Genomic DNA, 18,456 nt, shown 5'->3' with positions numbered 1-18,456 from the left:
AGAAGAAAAGAAGAGAAAGCCCCCTCCTATAGAAACCTATTGAAGGGAACGATCTCTCTCCAGTGTTTAGAGAAGCCGACTGTTTGGACATTTCTAAGCTTCAAACCCCATATTTTTTCCCTCGACTTAAAACCCATCTTTTTTTCCCTTGACTTACGGTTCCCCAAAGCTTTATCGATGTGTGCTGATTTGTACATTTACAGCTGTGCACTGCCACGTATTGATTGTTTGGTCATACGTGCCGCTGGCACATTCACACTGTGTATTCTTTGCTATTGTGTTTTTGTTGTATGCTCTTTGTGTACACAGACCCCGTGGGGGGATGTTGTTGTTGCACTATAGATACATTAAAAAAACTGCATTGATCTGAACTTCAAACTACATTTTAACCATGTTAGACTCACTGAAAACACCCGTCCCTGGTTCTGGTGACTGATGTTGTCCTTTTAAGAGCGGACGACCATATTTTGGTTGGTGGGACGAGTAAAATGTCTGTGTTCAAAATGTTACTTGAGCAAAAATACAAAAGTATTGGCATCAAAATATACTTACATTACCAAAAGTAAAAGTACTAAAATGTTTGAAAATAGCAGATCTACAAGCTCACAATGCGTTGCGATGCGTTGTGCTTTTTAAAAAGAACTGTATATTCAAAGATGTGCACACATTTTCACAGTAAAAATAAATACATAGCAGATCTACAAGCCTGTAGAGCTATGAGCTTGTAGATCTGCTATTTTTGAATAGCCCAAAGTATAAAATAATGGTTATAGCTAAAAATGACACAAGTGTATGCGTTCCTGGATTGAATGCGAGTATTTACACAGAAAGGAATGTTTTAGCAGACCGTCATACATGGGATCAAATGAACAAGTTAACGGTTGCATTTGCAGTAGCAATATGGAATAAAATCTCTCAATATTTGTTTTAAAGATCACAGAGATGTATTAATGACGATACGACGGTCAGAAACCATTACTGAAACAACGTTTTGACCTAAAACCCGACGCAAATGCTTCAGGCCTCTCATACTCTGTTCAAGTTTCACTGACGTATGTCTTTCCCTCAACATATTACATAGTGTTGCGAACCCCACAAAAGACCCGGCCTTAACTTGCTCCTCCAAGGGAGCTATACTGAGCTCTCTTGATGTTGCCTGTTACCTGCCGGTCTGCCGAGCTGGAAGTCGGGTTCAATTCCAGTTCGCTGCCCGAAATGTTACGTCGGTGTCAGAAACGGTTGAGGACCGGTGAGGCGTGCCCCTTGCGCGAGGTACTCAGGAAGAGTGAAGCGTGAAGCGCGACGGCGCACTTCTGAAAGACCTGGCCGTGGCTTTACTACTCCTGTCGAATAATCTGTACTGGACTGCGGGTAGTGATGTGTCGTTCACGATTGATTTGTTCAAAAGAACTAGTTCATTTGCCGCGAACGTGAACAAGCTCGTTCACTTTCTGAAACTGTTAAGTTCACGCGCGACGTAAAGAAAAAACACTTTAACCCTATTTTATACCTAGGCTATTTGAAAATAGCAGATCTACAAGCTCACAACGCGTCGCATCGCGGCGCGTTGTGAGCTTGTAGATCGGCTATTTTCAAATATGTTAGCACTTTTATTTTTGGTACTTTAAGTATATTTTGATGCCAATACTTTTGTACTTTAAAGGCCTTTGCAGACAGGGTGCGATTTTCCGCACCGAAAAAACGGATATCATTTTTTAAATGAACACATGGTTCTCAATGACCTCATGCACACCCTGTGCGGCGATGCGGCGATGCGTTTTTTTTTTCAATCGAACCCAGTTCGATTCGTGCGTCTACAAGCACAGATTGTAGATCTGTGCTTGTAGATCTGTGTGAGCGTTGTGTGAGCGTTGTGTGAGCGTTGTGTGCTTGTAGATCCGCTATGTTTGGCTAAAGTTCTCCTCAGACAAGGGATGGTAGGGTTCAAGTGGTTAAGGTAAAAAAAAAAAATAATAATAATAATATCACACAAATATTTGGTGGCCCCCCTGTAGTAACTCTGAGGACCTGCTTTAGACAATGGGTCAGGATTAGCATCAGGCCTATGCAAAAACAGCTAGTAGTCCCTCCTGTATGCAGCAAAAAGTGAGCTTTAGTGAAGTAACTTAAACATTTCTAATATGGTTTAGATTTGCATGTAATAGTCATTCAATATGAGCATCTTGGGGTCTAATATATGACACTCCCTCCAGGGTCGCTAAGCTCTCTTGGCGTTGTTTGCTACCTGATGATCTGCGGAGCTGGAGATCGGAGTTCGATTCCGGCTCGGTGCGAAACATTTCCGGCTCGGTGCGCCAAAATGTTACAATATCGAAATCTCTTATCTTTTTGTGTTTTTTTGCATGAAATAAAGCCCTACTTGAGCATCAAAAGATTTGCCACTTTAACTGATTTTGAATTGTTTTAGTAACAATTCTGGTTTCCACCCGAAAGAGACAATATCCAAGATGTTCAGTATCTGTTGAACATATTAGAGCCTTGGTCGGTAACTAACTTTCCGTTTCATTTCATAATAGATGCAATTTTGAGGCTGAGCAGAATAGAATGGAATAAGATGTATTTTTTTTCTTTTTAGGAAGACAAAATTACACGGTGCATCATTTGCTAAATAGAGTAATTTGACAATGGAATGGCTTTAGCCAGAAGGCGCATCCATCTTTGTATTTTCCTAATTGTTCCATCCAGAGAATGTACGGCATTTTGTAAATTAACCATTTCTAAATGTTTTGCCCGTCCCCTTTGTTCCATCCAACGTGATTTCTTCCTGCTCTTGTCAATTTATGCAGCAGCAGCAGCATACTCACCATCTCTCATTCACACCTGGCCTATCTCACTTTACCTCGCTCTCTTTAACCATACAAATTATGCGTTGCATCATTCGTGACGCATTGTGAGTACTTTCACTCACAATCTACCACTTCTGTTCTAACCACAATAGCATACATGGGCAACTGGCAGCCCGGGGGCCACATGCGGCCCCCACCTTCACTTAATGCGGACCGCAGGTTAATATGGGTATACTGATATATTATTGATTTCAGCTGTTACGATTCAAAACATGCAAACACGCTTTAATTACTTCAGTCTACAGTGGTTACCTGCTGACCTATACGCCCCAGTCTCTGAAAGGTACCTACCAGGACTCACCTCACCCTAGGTTGTGAAAGGTTGGGGGTGTGGCTATGCCTTGGAGGTGTGTCTTGCGCTGTAATACAGTAGGTGGACAGTAGGTGGCATAAGAGAGCTAAAATGTTTGCAGAGGAAAGAAATTACTCTAGATTACATTACATTAAGGTATATGTCTATTTATGAATTGATTAATTTAAGTAAATACATTGATTCATTAAAGTATATTACTCCTATACAGATACAAAGTATTGGCATCAAACTATGTGCTTAGTTCATTTTCAAATAATTGTAGTGGAGTAAAATAACTTACTTTACACCACATCTAATTAGTATTATTAAAGATAGATTGTAACATCTACAAAGTACATCTTGCGCGCGCTGACAGACAGACAGACAGACAAACGTTGTATATATAGTAGGCCTATTGTTATTATTCATCCCGAATCAGTCGAATAGTCTAGTGGTTACAGCTCAAGTCCAGTCATTTTACGGCCCGGGTTTGAATCCCAGGCAAGGTAAGTAGCTTAATGACTAGTATTACAATTCTATTGTCTTTTTTATTTCCAATGTATTTGTATTTAAGTTCAAAAAGTTAACATACGTATAACTAAATGCATTTGAAATTAAATAAAAATGTCACTTTTCAGGATTCCAATTCACAAATAGCAAAAATAGCAGATCTACAAGCTCAACACTTTTTTGAGCGTTTTAAGCTTGTAGATCGGCTATTTTTGCTACTTTTGTGTGACAATGGCCCGACAGTATATGCACTGTGGCCCTCTGGAGTGAGTGTGGAAATACAGCGGCCCTCTCCATCATCAAAGTTGCATCACCCCTGCACTATAGTATATATACAGCCCTATATACTGTATATTTCGGCCATTTGAAAATAGCAGATCTAAAAGCTCACAGACCTTGTAGATCTGCTATTTTCAAAAGATTTTTTATACATTTGAAAACTCTGCATAATGAGTACTTTTACTCTTGGTACTTTAAGTACATGTACAGCCGACACGGCGGCCAGTTAATTCTGTGATTCTGAACTCACCAATGTCAGTAGATGTCCCTCCAACGTCCAAACATCTCCATTTATTATCATCGTTTCCAGTTGATAACGTGCCATCTAAATCACATTTGAACCTTTTCATAAGCCTTAGTCCACCATTTCTTTGTATTTCCTGTTTTCAAACCAGCGTTGCCAGTTACATGCAAGAGAGAAACAAGCAACCAGGTCTATGAATACATGTCCAAATGCATCGTTTAACAAGCAGACTTGGCAACGCTGCCAAACCAGTGCTGCCAGGTATATGCGAGAGAAACAAGCAACCATGGAAGACTTGGTAACACTGCCAAACTCTGCAAACAGTGATATTCCGACCCCGGTAGCGTGGGGGTGCACACGCTACCTCGTGCAACGTGGGCCAGGCGCCACTGACCCATATGCCAGAATTTACACTTTGCACGTAACGTTTTTCGTGACCCTGTGGACGTTCCGCTAGTCTAGGCCAAAGTTTGCACTTATTTTTCTGTTTCAAAGTCACTTTTATAGCTTTCTTCTTATGTTGCTCCGTTTTATTTCACTTTAACCCATTGAGACCTGGAACTGTCTCATTTTTAGATTTGAGCTAAAAAGCATTATTTTACACTTTGGGCTATTCAAAAATAGCAGATCTACAAGCTCGTAGCGCGGCACCGAGTGCCGCGCTACGAGCTTGTAGATCTGCTATTTTTGAAAAATCATGAAAATGTGTGCAAATCTTTGAACATAAATTATTTTTTAAGCAAACATTTTTAACTCAAATCTTTGCTTCTGGGGGGTCCCTGGAACAAAATATTTTGATGGGGGTCCGCGGCCAAATACATATCATTTTGGGGGTCCTTGACATGAAAAAGTTTGAGAACCACTGATATAGAAACATACGTTTTTCAGAAAACTGTTGAGATTTAGGAGACGTGTAGAATCGGCTTCAGGTCTCAATGGGTTAAAGCTTTTGCATTTGCATACAATGTGTTTCTCATCCAATGAATATACGATATACGGTTCCTTTTCCAGCCCCATTAGTGAGGCTCTGAAGATGCCAGTGTCGGTCGGTTCACACCATGCATTTGATCCTGGTTCTTTGCACGGGGGCTGCGCCGCCTCTAGGGACCAATAATATATAACACTGCTTTTAGACTTGTGCACACTTTGCGGTTCCTTCGAATCTTTTCTTTAACACTTTCTCTTTCCTCCTTCTTCCTTTTCAAAGGTCTCTCTAAGGAGAGCAGATATACAAGTAAATACAAGCAGATACAAGCTCATAGCGCGGCACCGAGTGCCGCGCTATGAGCTTGTATATCTGCTATTTTTTTTAAAGATCATGGAAAATGTGTGCAAATCTTTGAATGTATATACATTTTTAACTCAAATCTTTGCTTTTGGGGGTCCCTGGAACAAAGTATTTTTTTTTGCATACATTATTTCTCGCACACTTTGCGGTTCTTCTCTTCTTTAACACGTTCTCTTTCCTCGTTTGCCTCTCCTCTCCTTTTTCCCCGCCTTCTCCTCTTTCAAAGGTCTCTCTAAGGAAAGAGTCACAGCAGGGGGGTCTCTTTAACAACCCGTGTCATATCAGATATTGTGTATGAATCATAGGATATATAGCCTGCTCACTTCTCTACCGAAACCGACTCGTGACTTATACAGCTGCACTGGATACAAATTAATATTTAATTGACCTCGATAGCAGAAGTTTCAGGGACACCACTTTAGGGGAGAGGAGAGCGTTATTCATTTTTTTATCCATCCTATAGAGCGCAATCCTTTTTTATTACTCTGCAGAGACAGATGTAAATGCGTAATGTTTGGAGCGTTGCTTCTCTCCCTTTGTCCCGATATATCTCCCCCCCCCCCTCTCTCTCTCTCTCTCTCTCTCCATCCATCTGTCTATGCATGCACATTAAATATGCATATACGGCGTATGTACAGACAGATTTACATATTATAATAAAGTGCATATTTTTCTCACTCAATGCATCCCACTTAATCTGCTAATCGCTCTAACGTTGTACCCGTCGCTATTATCTGCAGTCTGACCCTAATGGGTTCATTTAGATCCATTTGTACACTGTAGTTCATTATGTTCCAGGGGTCCTTGGAGGGGTTCTAGGGGGGTCCTCAGCTAAATGTGCTACGGTGGCTATTTACAAATAGCCGATATACAAGCTCACAGTGCGTCACTTCGTGCCGCACTGTGAGCTTGTACATCTGCTATTTTTGTAGAAATGTTTTAAAAATCTTGAAATTGTTTGAACATTTTTGAATAATTTTGACATTTTTAACACAAATCTTCGCTTATGGGGGTCCCTGACACAACGCATATGACCAGATAAGGGTCCGTGGCCAAATATACGTTGTGACGTATATGTCAATTTGGGGGGTCCTTGACACGAAAAAGTTTGAGAAATACAGCACTATTTAACGACATGAATCATTTGTTCCAGCATCATTTTGAAGATCTTTCGCGATTGTTGAAAAATGATTCTCAAAATGTTTTTTAAAAATAGCAGATCTACAAGTTCACAAACGCAACACAATGTGACAGTTGTGAGCTGGTAGATCAGCTATTTTCGAAAAGCAAAGTATAAAAATAGGGCTTACAGTAAGTGGCTAAATTAACAGTGGAGCTTTCACAGTGTATTTAAACACCATCTCCCCCTTCACCTCACGTCTCTTCTTTTTCTCTTCCATCTCTTGCTACGAAAGGCTGACAACCGTGGGCTGACAAATCCAAAGCGTGTGTGTGTGTGTGTGTGTGCAGTGGTGGAAAGTAACTAAGTACATTTACTTAAGTACTGTACTTAAGTACAATTTTGAGGTATTTGTACTTTACTTGAGTATTTCCAATTTCCATTACTTTTACTTCTACTCCACTACATCTCAGAGGCAAATATTGTACTTTTACTCCACTACATTTACTTGAAAACTTTAGTTACTAGTTACTTTTCAGATGTAAATTATGATATAATGAAACATACATTAACCACTTTAGCCCTATTTTATACCTAGGCTAATTGAAAATAGCAGATCTACAAGCTCACAACGCGTCGCAGCGCGACGCGTTGTGAGCTTGTAGATCGGCTATTTTCAAATATTTAGTACTTTTACTTTTGATACTTTAAGTACATTTTGATGCCAATACTTTTGTACTTTTACTCAAGTACATTTTTTATTCTGGACTTTTACTTGTAACAGAGTATTTTTATATCGCAGTATTGGTACTTTTACTTAAGTAAAGAATTTGAGTACTTTTTCCACCACTGTGTGTGTGTGTGTGTGTGTGTGTGTGTGTGTGTGTGTGTGTGTGTGTGTGTGTGTGTTGTGTGTTGTGTGTTGTGTGTTGTGTGTTGTGTGTGTGTGTGTGTGTGTGTGTGTGTGCCGTCAGAGGGTCGGCCGTGTCAGATCACACAGTGCTTGACTATCAGAAACAGCATCAAGCAGTTGCCAGATTAACCTGCAATGACCTATTCAAACTTCACAACAAGCGGCTGGATGTGAACATCAATCAGTTCCCCGTGTCACTGGATTTAGCAGGAACAGGCAGCAGAGATTAATTGCAGATGACAAATCATCCTCCCACCTGTCCCCCCCCCCCCTCCCCCCCCCTCCCCTACACTAACACTCAGGCTGCCTCCATGCCCCCAATATCCAATACCCACAAATACAGCTCTTTTTTTTTTTACAGCAGGTCCCTGTTTTTATACTCTCCCATTTCAATTGACACTCAGGATCTGGCAGTGTGTACCTGTGCCGTTTCTTGGATAGGAGCGTATAAGCGGCTTAGTAAACTTGAAACTGCATTCTGGAAGATTGATGTACTTTCCAGTTCTCGAACCCAGGTCTTCCGCGCAGGAGACACGATTTCCACCACTGAGCTAAGCAGATGTAGGTAGGTAGAGCAGATATACAAGCGGTGCTGCGCTATGTGCTTGTAGATCTATATTCTTTTGAAAAATCTTGAACATTTTATGCAAATCTATGAATAATATATGTATATATATTTTTTAGAGCTAACATTTTTTACTCAAATCTTTGCTTCTGGGGGTCCCTGGAACAACATATTTTAAGATGGGGGTCCGAGGCCAAATAGATATAATTTTAGGGGTCCTTGACATGAAAAAGATTGAAAACCACTGATATAGAAACATATATTTTTTTCTTTCAGAAAACTGTATTTAGGAGACAATTGTAGATGTGTTCCCGGATTGAATGGGTTAAGTCCTGTGAAGAAGTGTCCATACCAAATATGGTCATGCCCCGGGTTGTCGTGTGGTATAGCAAGGTTTTAGCTTATGAGACACCTTAGATTTCTTCAAACGTTTTACCATACTACATATTGGTCAAAGTTATCTTGCCTTTAGTGGCAAGGTAACTTGTAAATGGACTGCATTTAGGCTACAGTTTATATCACTTTGTCTACTCTTTCGACCCATTCAAACCCGCTTCATACACCTACAGTACGTACATTCAGCCATTCACCTACACCGCCATGGTGGAACACTGCTGTGTTAACGCGGTACACATTCACACACCAACGCTGTTCTGTTCTCCCCGTGTCCCCTCACAAAAGTCATCCTGGTCTCTATACTGCCTTCCCCTGGTCAACCGGGGCGCCTGATGGAGGGGAAAGGAACTGGTTGGAATAACGTGTTCCTTCCACACGCTACGTCCTACCGGGGAAACTCCCCCCTGTCAGGTGATAAGAAGCTACGTCCTACCGGGGAAACTCCCCCCTGTCAGGTGATAAGAAGCTACGTCCTACCGGGGAAACTCCCCCCTGTCAGGTGATAAGAAGCTACGTCCTACCGGGGAAACTCCCCCCTGTCAGGTGATAAGAAGCTACGTCCTACCGGGGAAACTCCCCCCTGTCAGGTGATAAGAAGCTACGTCCTACCGGGGAAACTCCCCCCTGTCAGGTGACAAGAAGCGGCTTGCTACTGTAGCTCCTCATGCAATTAAGGAGGCATGAGCTCAGTTCGGGGCTCTCCCCAGGTTGGCAGAGGGAGAGTAGCGCCCATGATTAAAAGCTTAGGCATTTGGAAAAAAACACCAATGGTGGAGACAAGCACGCAGAGGCACCAACGTACTCACATCGGGAGCAGTTATGGGTTCAGCGTCTTGCTCAAGGACACTTGTGACGCGCACGTCAGGAGGTATTGAACCTTTCCCCGGCTCCCAGACTCCCTGCTGTGCCTCTCTGAGTCACCCACCGCCATCCCCATTTAAATGAACGCAATTAAAGATCTATTCCGCTCCACTCTGTTCTGTCCTATAAGGCATCAGTAAATATCTGTCCTTCCTCTTGTTGCCTAGGTAACAGAAACGAGGACGGGCCCCCTCGGTTGCAGTAACTACGACAGCTTGGATTCGGTTAGCTCTGTGTTGGTGCACAGCCCCGAGAACAAGATCCACCTGAAAGGTAAGGATGGAACACGCACACGCACACGCACACACACACACACACACACGCACGCACATGCACACACATGCACATGCACACACACACACACACACACACACACACACACACACACACACACACACACACACACACACACACAGTTTATTACTATACAGTGTGAGGAAATGATCAACATTTCAGGAAGGTTCAATCCAATCCACTTTATTTATAGAGCACATTTAAAACAACAGTGTTGAACCAAAGTGCTGTACACTCAGTATCAAAATATACTAAAATATACAAGAGCAAAACAATAGACAATAAACAAACATAATGCCTGGTGGAACAGCAACTCTTAGACTATATTTTTTAACGCAAAGGAATACAAGTGAGTATTCAAACGTTCTAACATGGGGTGGAAGCTCGTTCCACAGTGTGGGCGCTACGGCGGAGAATGATCTATCTCGTCTTCAGCTTTGTTGCTGGGACCTTAAGGTGTGACTGGTCAGTCGACCGCAAGACCCTTGTAGAGTTATTGGGAGGTAGAAGGACCGATATGTACAATGGTGCCAGCCCATTTAAAGACTTAAAAACCAAAATTACAATCTTAAAATGAATCGCGTGACGAAAAGGGAGCCAACATAGAGTGCGTTACAGTAGTCGAGTCGGGTTGAGATTTTATGAATGGCACTTTAACGTTAGACATTTTTAACACTAACCCTAAAGTCAAACACTATACGTCCCCCAAATCTTTATGTATCCATAAAACAACCATTTATGGTGTGAGGTACCAGGACAATGGTTCCTCATCATGTCTATTTCTCAAATTCTACTATATGCTTCTCTCACAAAAGCAATACAAGTACACACGCACACACATGCGCACACGCACACACACACACAGTGATAACAAGATCTTGTCATAGGATAAGATTCCTTAGAGGGCTCCACATGCACAACACGTACCAACGGTCGTACCAAGAACGTATACATCGGGCTTTAAGACGCACGCACGCACGCACGCACGCACGCACGCACGCGCACGCGCACACACACACACACACGCACACGCACACACACACACACAGTACCAATACATGCATGCTCATATCTTAAAAAATAGCCCGCTGTACTGTGTACATCCCCTGCCTCTGCCTTTGTCAAAGCCGCTTTTCCGATGGCTGTGGGCTGTACATGTAGCTGCGGGATGCATCTGCAGCACCGCATACATTCCAATGGAGATTTACGGAGAGATGAGAGAGATTCAGGCTCCGGGGATTTTGGGCTTGTGTTACGCAAGATCACTTTCCTTTCAACCTCATGTGATGGTGGGCCACCATACAAACTATAGGAGTTTCAAACCCCTGGCAAACAACATCATAAAATGACAGTATATACTGTAACAACGTTGAGTGATAATAAGAATTGACTGTTGAGAAATCAAATATAATATTCTAAAAAGGAAATGCAAACATTTTCCAAAATTAAATCAAAAGCAGAGGCATATGGATTTACCCCCATCTTCACCCATTCAATCCGGAAACGCATCTGTGTCATTTTAGATTTCTTTGGCTGTTCAAAAATAGCAGATCTACAAGCTCATGAGCTTATAGATCTGCTATTTTTGAAAAATCTTGAAAATGTACTTGAATATATATATTTTAAAGCAAACATTTTTTTAAACAAATCTTTGCTTCTGGGGGTCCTTGGAACAAAGTATTTTGAGAAATACATATCATTTTGGGGGTCCTTGACATGAAAAGAGTTTGATAACCACTGATACATCAACATACGTTTCTTCAAAAAAAAAATAGGATTTAGAAGACATTTGTAGAATCCCCCAGAAGCAAAGATTTGAGTCAAAGATGTTCGCTTGAAATAAGAACATTTGCACAGATATTCACGATTTTTCAAAAATAGCAGATATACAAGCTCATAGCGTGGCACTCGGTGCCGCGCTATGAGCTTGTAGATCTGCTATTTTTGAATAGCCAAATAAATCTTAAAATGACACAGATGCGTTCCTGGTCTTAAGGGGTTCAGGCACACATCCTAACATCCAGTACGATGCATGGCTAGAGAAGAAGAATCATCTCCTCTCCAGTATGCTGGAGGTCCTCTCTGTGACCCAGGCTGCTACACTCCAGTTGTCAGCGTGTCTCCTCCTCCGCCTCAGCGGTTCCTCTGCTTCTATATGTTCTCTGGACAGAACATGTGTGGTGACCCTATGCTGACCCCTAACTATACAGCAGCATCTCACAGGGGAAAAGAGAACTTACTTTTAGACAAGTACATCTTCTGTGAATGTGAGCCTCTCCATAGGCCTTATCATCAGAGAGAGAGAGAGAGAGAGAGAGAGAGAGAGAGAGAGAGAGAGAGAGAGAGAGAGAGGGGGAGGGAGAGATTAAGACTCTTAAAAAAGTCACAGTATACTCTTAAGTTAAGAGTATATACTGTGACTTGTTTAATAGTAGTCACCTCCTATCATTATCCAACTTGTCCTTAGCTCTGATTGAACCTGAATGTCTACACGGGGGTAGATACTTTGTACTTTGTAGCAGTTTGTTGTTGATCAAACATTGGACCATGCAGTTCTAGCGCCCCAAATCTCTTCCACCGCATGGTGTACTGCAGTGATATTCAACTGTCAGCCCACGGACCAAATATGGCCCAATTGGAGCTTTCTTGTGGCCCCTGCTAATTTGTTATGCTAGAAATGTTGTCTACTTCTCACTACTTTTAGAATAATGTAGCTTTCAAGTAGTTCAACTGGTGCTCACTATGCGAGCTGAGCACTCATCATAACCAGCTGAGCAGCTATCAGCTGGGTGATGGCTGAATTTCCCCCACAGGATTAATAAGGGTCTACTAAAAAACAAAACAAAAAAAACTCAGCATAGGAGAGTGCTAAATAATTCTAACTGTATAGCTGTTGGCAACGCTAATGCTGTATGGAAACAACCTGTAATTATCCTGTAAAATCAAAAGTGAGAAATATGCCATTGCTCAGTATTGATTAAATTCCCATTTGCAATGACGAGTTGAGAGAACGGAATGGTTTTATACTCAAGGGGCCTGACTCCGAGTGCTGAACGTTATAGACCTTGGCCACTGTTTACAGTGTTTACAGTGCTGGAACAGTGATTTTGACACCTGGATCTCTACTTTGGTTTGTTGTCATCACCCTCCTCCTCCTCCGATGTTTGCTTTGACATAATTTGTCACAGAGATTTCACCATTCCTGGCGACAGACAGACACAGTGAGCACAAAGTGGGTTGCTCTGCTCAATCTCTGTCCATGAACAAATTGCCATCTGGTTGTGTTTCTAGTCGCTTAGAGAGAGATTAAAGGTTTGTACCTCCTAACATCCTCAGGCCAACCTTTCTTCAAATGTGTTCATGGTGCGTTGTTGGCAGATTGCGGGAATAAATAAAACAATGTGAATCATGAAGAAGGCAATGCAGTAGTTAGTTTCCAATGCAATGCAATGACATCATTAGGGAACATGCAGGCAGCTAATGTTAATTCCTACTGAGGAATTGTGCTGTATGGATTAGAGATTCATGATTTTTTAAATTAATTTAACATATTCATTGCCAGGTGTTAATTCATGAATTCATCCGCCATTCTAGCGTTTTATTTTGAGTCTTTTTGACGATCAACCTGTCTTTTTTTTCAAACTGGATGTAAACAAACTCTGTGGAAAGACGGGTCTCTCTTCTTTCCACCGGAACAAAGACATTGTAACCGCGATCGTCCGTTGTTATCGGCAGTTGAATATGGCTTGTTTTCAACAAAAAAAAACGCAATCTGGGAAAAGAAACCTGAGCTAGATGTGTTTCTCTCTCTCTCTCTCTCTCTCTCTCTCTCTCTCTCTCTCTCTCTCGCTCTCTCTCTCTCTCTGATGATGATCGTAAAGAAGTAACAAAACTCGAGGTTACGAATGTAACCCCGGTTTCTTTAGAATTCGGAGTAACATACTCACTATGGGATATCAGCGCCTCCTGGCGATGCAATAGAGCTACATACCATAAACTCCCGGGCCATTTATTGGCTGAGAAGGGTATGTCACGTGTCCGGTAGACCGGAAGAGGTATAAAGCCTCTCGCGTGACGTGGCTCATCCTCTTTAACAACCGCTTTCTGCATGCAGATGCACACAAACAGGGGTGTGTGTATGTGAGTATGTTACTCCGAATTCTAAAGAAACCGGGGTTATATTCGTAACCTCGAGTTTCTCTTCAAATTCTCCGTAACATACTCACTATGGGATACATAAACCCCCCTGGGGCTTACAGCCATACAGAAACCCTCCCAGCCCCGCACGCCCCCTAGCCGCAAGGCCCCGCCCCCACGGGCGTGACCTTTGGCCTCACGGGCGCCCCAACCCTCCGGGCCGGGGTGCAGGATATTGAAAGAAAGAAGACCCTGACAGACCAAGTCTGCCTATTCATCTAATGAACAGACACAAGTCTGTCCCATAAGTGAAAACAAGGAAACAGGGCCTCCTCCCCTGGAAACCTACCAACGGTGGTTCCGAGGGGACTCAAGAGAAGGAAGGTAGGGAAGGGAAAAAAGGCGGGCTAACACAAAAACCTGCCTAACCTCCCCTACTCTAACTAGAGACAGCCGCTACGCCCAGTACAGCGTGCGCCACTGACGCCGCTGCCACATCCAGGCTGTAGAAGGCCGCAAAAGTCGATGGAGACGACCAGTTTGCGGCCGCGCACACCTCCTGGACCGACATTCCCCTGGAGAGGGCCCAGGAAGTAGCCACGCCTCTAGTAGAGTGAGCCTTCAGTCCTTCTGGAACTGGAGCGCCACTACTGACGTAAGCCAGCCTAATGGCATCCAAAATCCATCTAGAAAGCGTCGCCTTAGTCACTGCCTTCCTCCGACCACTTGGGCCGAAGGAGACAAAAAGTTGCGACGACGACCGGCCGACCGCCGTCTTCTGGCAGTAGAGCTTCAAAGCCCTCACTGGGCAGAGACAGTGCAGCCGCCTATCCTCCGCTGAAGCGAAAGGAGGCGGATGAAAAGCTACCAGCTCAACCGGTGTCTCGGTCACCACTCCGTTCTAGGGAACAAACGCCATGTTGGGTTTAAGCAAAACCCTGCTGTCGTCTCCCAAGAACCTCATGCACTCCGAACTCACTGAGAGCGCATGTATGTCGCTGACCCGTTTAGCTGTAGTTAAAGCAACCAAAAGAACCGTTTTGAGACTAGTGATCTTCAGATCCACAGACTCAAAAGGCTCGAACGGTGGGAGGCAAAGCGCCCCCAGCACCACCGCCAGGTCCCAGGCCGGGAACAGAGGCCTAGAGACCGACCTGGCCCGCCTGGCACCGTTCATAAAACGACGCACCAGCGGATGTCGGTGTCGGCCAACCGTCATGCCATCGAAACCCACGTGACAAGCGGAAATGGCCGCCTGGTACACCTTAACCGTCGAGAAAGCCAGACCTTGACTCAACCTGTCTTGCAAGAAAATGAGGATGCTGCGTACCGGGGCCTGGAAGGCCACCACTGGCGGTGACTGTCCCAGACACCACGACACAGATCAGGCCCGCCACCCACGGGTCGAGGGACCAATTCTCGTAACGAAGTCCGCCCCTGGACAGCAAGTCAGCAAGTCTCCGCTGTTCAGGAGACCCGGTACATGCGAAGCTCGTATTGACGCGAGTCGCACCAAAGCGTCATTTTGCACGCCAGGCTGTCCAACACCTGGGAGTGCAAGTCCCCCTGTCTGTTGATATAGCACATGGTCGTGGTGTTGTCTGTCCTGATCGCGACATGACAACCGCGGATGCGAGCCTGGAAGTGTTTGAGGGCGAAATGAAAATGAGGTGAAATGAGGCTCGGGGGTCAGGGCCACTGCATGCCGCTGGTCCACGATGCCCTGGGCCAACACAGAGTCCATGGGGGGGTAGGCGATGAGACCCATCTTTGGAGCGTCCACCACGTCGAGAGAAAACCCCAGCCTCGCAGGCTCGGAGTGGTTCTCCCAGGTGGACATCAGGGCCCTCGCGAAGCCCTTGGCGGCCGGGACCTTCCTGGACCTGAGCGCACGTTGGTCCTGGGGAGCCAGGCCCTGGTACTCGTCGTCAGGAGCGTTGGAAGAGGCTCGCTCCTCCAGCGGACGTTCGAGGCCACATCTAGCTAGGCCTCTCTCGATGATTGCTGAGACTGGCTCCTCACGTCTGGCGGGGTCGGATTCCAGCTCCTGCCTGGCCGGCCAGCTGGGTACCGGTTGACCGCCCGAGGCATCCAGGGCGCCGTCCCGAAGAGGAATGGACATGGCGGCCTCCCCGGAAGCCTCCTGGAAGGAGGGTAGCTCACCCTCCTCGTCCCCCTCGTCCATGCTGTGGGTACTGCCGTAGTCGGAGTCCTCGCTGTCCTCTGGTGACGCACCGCTGTCCCGGTACGCCTGCTGTGGCAGCGGTGTAGACGGCTGGGAGGAGGGGGAGGAAGGGCCGCTAGTTGGCTGCACCTGGGTGTTCCCCCAGGCACAGCACTAGCGGCTGCTGTAGTGCTGCGTAGCACGGCTGGTGTAGCACGGCTGGTGTAGCAGCCTGGAGGTGCTGCGAACGGTGGCTAGCGCCGCTCGAGGGCGGCGGGGGCTGCTGGAGGGCCCAATGGTGATCTGGGGACGCAAGTGGTGGGCGTTCCCTAGGCCGGTGATGCGGGGTGTTGCTGGAGCCGCGCCGATCGGGGACGAGACGTTGCTGCTTCCCCCAACAAGGGCCTGGGCCCTGGCTAGGCGGCTATCGAGGTGCAGCGTGGAGAGCGCAGTCCTCGCAGCGTCCCGGTGCATCCGGGGAATGCCTCGCCGCAAAGGCAAGCTGGAGGCCGAGGTAAGAGATGCAAAACCCATGAGGGTCGTCCCCGGCGATCAGCAGACGGCAGACCAGCAGGCCGCAGGAACGTGGAACCTCCATGTCGAGCTAGTTGTTAGCTTTTAGCTGCTAGGCTAAGAGCGGCTAACTCGTAGAAACGTGCCTAGCACAATGGAGGAAAACTTGTTTTGAAGAAAATATGGAAAGTAGAAGATATCCGCGGGAGCGGAACAATATATATATATTTTTTTTAACGGAGGAAAACCCGTAGGTAGGTACAGGTAACACCGCAGTGGGCTAAAGCTGGTTTCTGTCCGTGGATTGAGATTAATTACGTTGTTTACTGTTCTGGTCTTTAAGCTGTTAGCATCTGCCATGCAGAGAAGCGAAAGAGGATGAGCCACGTCACGCGAGAGGCTTTATACCTCTTCCGGTCTACCGGACACGTGACAAGAGAAGAGAAACCAAGTTTACTAAATACTTAAGTGCGGTGCAATTGATAAAGTCAAATGAGGTAATAGATTAGTTTTATACTGTGGCACGCTATATAACTGGCTTGAGTAATGCAAGATACTTTCAGCGAAAGTGAAAGTACAACTCTGCAAAAGTTTCCCTAATACACTTGTGCTTGGTTATAACTCTTCTCCTCACTAAATCCATGTTAGTGAACATTAAGTGTCTGTGGTCTGTGCCTATAGTCTGTAGGAGAGCTTCTTGAGCTTCTTGAGGTTCTGCCAACTCAGCACATGAGCATCATAAACAACACTCTGCACGTACATAGGTCCACTTCTCAAATTTCCTGAAACCATTTTATTTTTGGTATTACCTTGCTGAACTTTGTTTCCACAAGGAGCACACTGCAGCCTTTAGCCCATTAAGACCTGAGACTCATTCTACACATGCCTTCTAAATCGGTAGTTCTCCAACGGTTTCGTAATTCAAAATTACTCAACATTTTTCAAACATGTTCAAAAATAGCAGATGTAGTGTTTGTATGACTGCTATTTTTTGAATAGCCAACACTACAAATCTAAAATGACACATGCTTTCTCAGTTCTAAAAGTGAGGACCAGCAATATGTCCTCCCTTTCCAAAAACATTCTTCATCTTCCTATCCTTGTGAGGGCACCAGCCTCTCAAAAAAGATAGCTGTACAAGCACACACGCACGCACACACACACACACACACACACACACGTGCACACGCACACACACACCTGGGCACACACACGTGCACACGCACACGCACACCTGGGAATATATTGCACTTTGTTGTAACCCTATGAGAGCCAGTCTAAGGCGCTCACTACTATGCTGTACTGTATATTCTCCAGGCAAAAAAAAACACTCTGTGTTTCTATGCTGTGCATGCAGTCTGTCTGATCTCTGGTATGTCGGTGTGTGAATTGCGCTGTAACCACAGCACCATACAGTAGCATAGAAGTAACACCTTTATACTGTGACAGGATGTGTTTGTGTACGCAATAGTGCAGACCGTTGCTTTATAGTGTCTAATGTCCTCATTACCTCCGCATTTATTCAACATGAATAACAACAAAACCACCTTCTTGTTCAGCGGTGAGTCACTCTGCTCGGTGTTGCAGTGAGTTATGGAAACGGTTGTGTTTGTACCAGATGTGTTCAATGAGGCCTTTTGATTCCACAACTCAGTCCCCTTGTCTTTGGTCATTAGCCGCGCCGTCCCACGTGTACGTTGAGTGTTTGCAATTACCACAGAAAGAGAGCTGCAGCACAAACCCTGGGACGTGCCAACTGTTCTATGAAGATACTGTGTAACATTGCATTAACCCATTGATACCTGGAACGCATCTGTGTCACACGAGTGCCGCAAGCTCGTAGCGAGCTTGTAGATCTGCTAGTTTTGAAAAATCGTGAAAATGTGTGCAAATCTTTGAATATATATATATTATTTTAAAGCAAACATTAACTAAAATCTTTGCTTCTGGGGGTCCCTGGAACAAAATATTTTGAGATGCGGGTCCGCGGCAAAATATATATCATTTTGGGGG

At 44.7% G+C, this 18,456-nt stretch overlaps 1 protein-coding gene across 1 annotated transcript in view; it reads left to right on the top strand.

The window, feature by feature from the left end:
* brinp2 (bone morphogenetic protein/retinoic acid inducible neural-specific 2) overlaps positions 1-18,456 on the top strand; it is a gene marked incomplete at both ends in the record, with an annotated part of 218,901 nt that overhangs the window by 74,487 nt on the left and 125,958 nt on the right. Inside the window, 1 exon segment of the mRNA XM_080440455.1 lies at positions 9,503-9,608. Within this exon segment, the coding sequence (XP_080296581.1) occupies positions 9,503-9,608 (106 nt within the window).

The sequence above is a fragment of the Gymnoscopelus braueri genome (assembly GCF_963280865.1).
Source record: "Gymnoscopelus braueri genome assembly, chromosome: 10".
NCBI lineage: Eukaryota > Metazoa > Chordata > Actinopteri > Myctophiformes > Myctophidae > Gymnoscopelus > Gymnoscopelus braueri.
The sequence above is the reverse complement of the archived record's forward strand: the minus strand, read 5'-3'. Positions and strand labels throughout refer to the sequence as shown.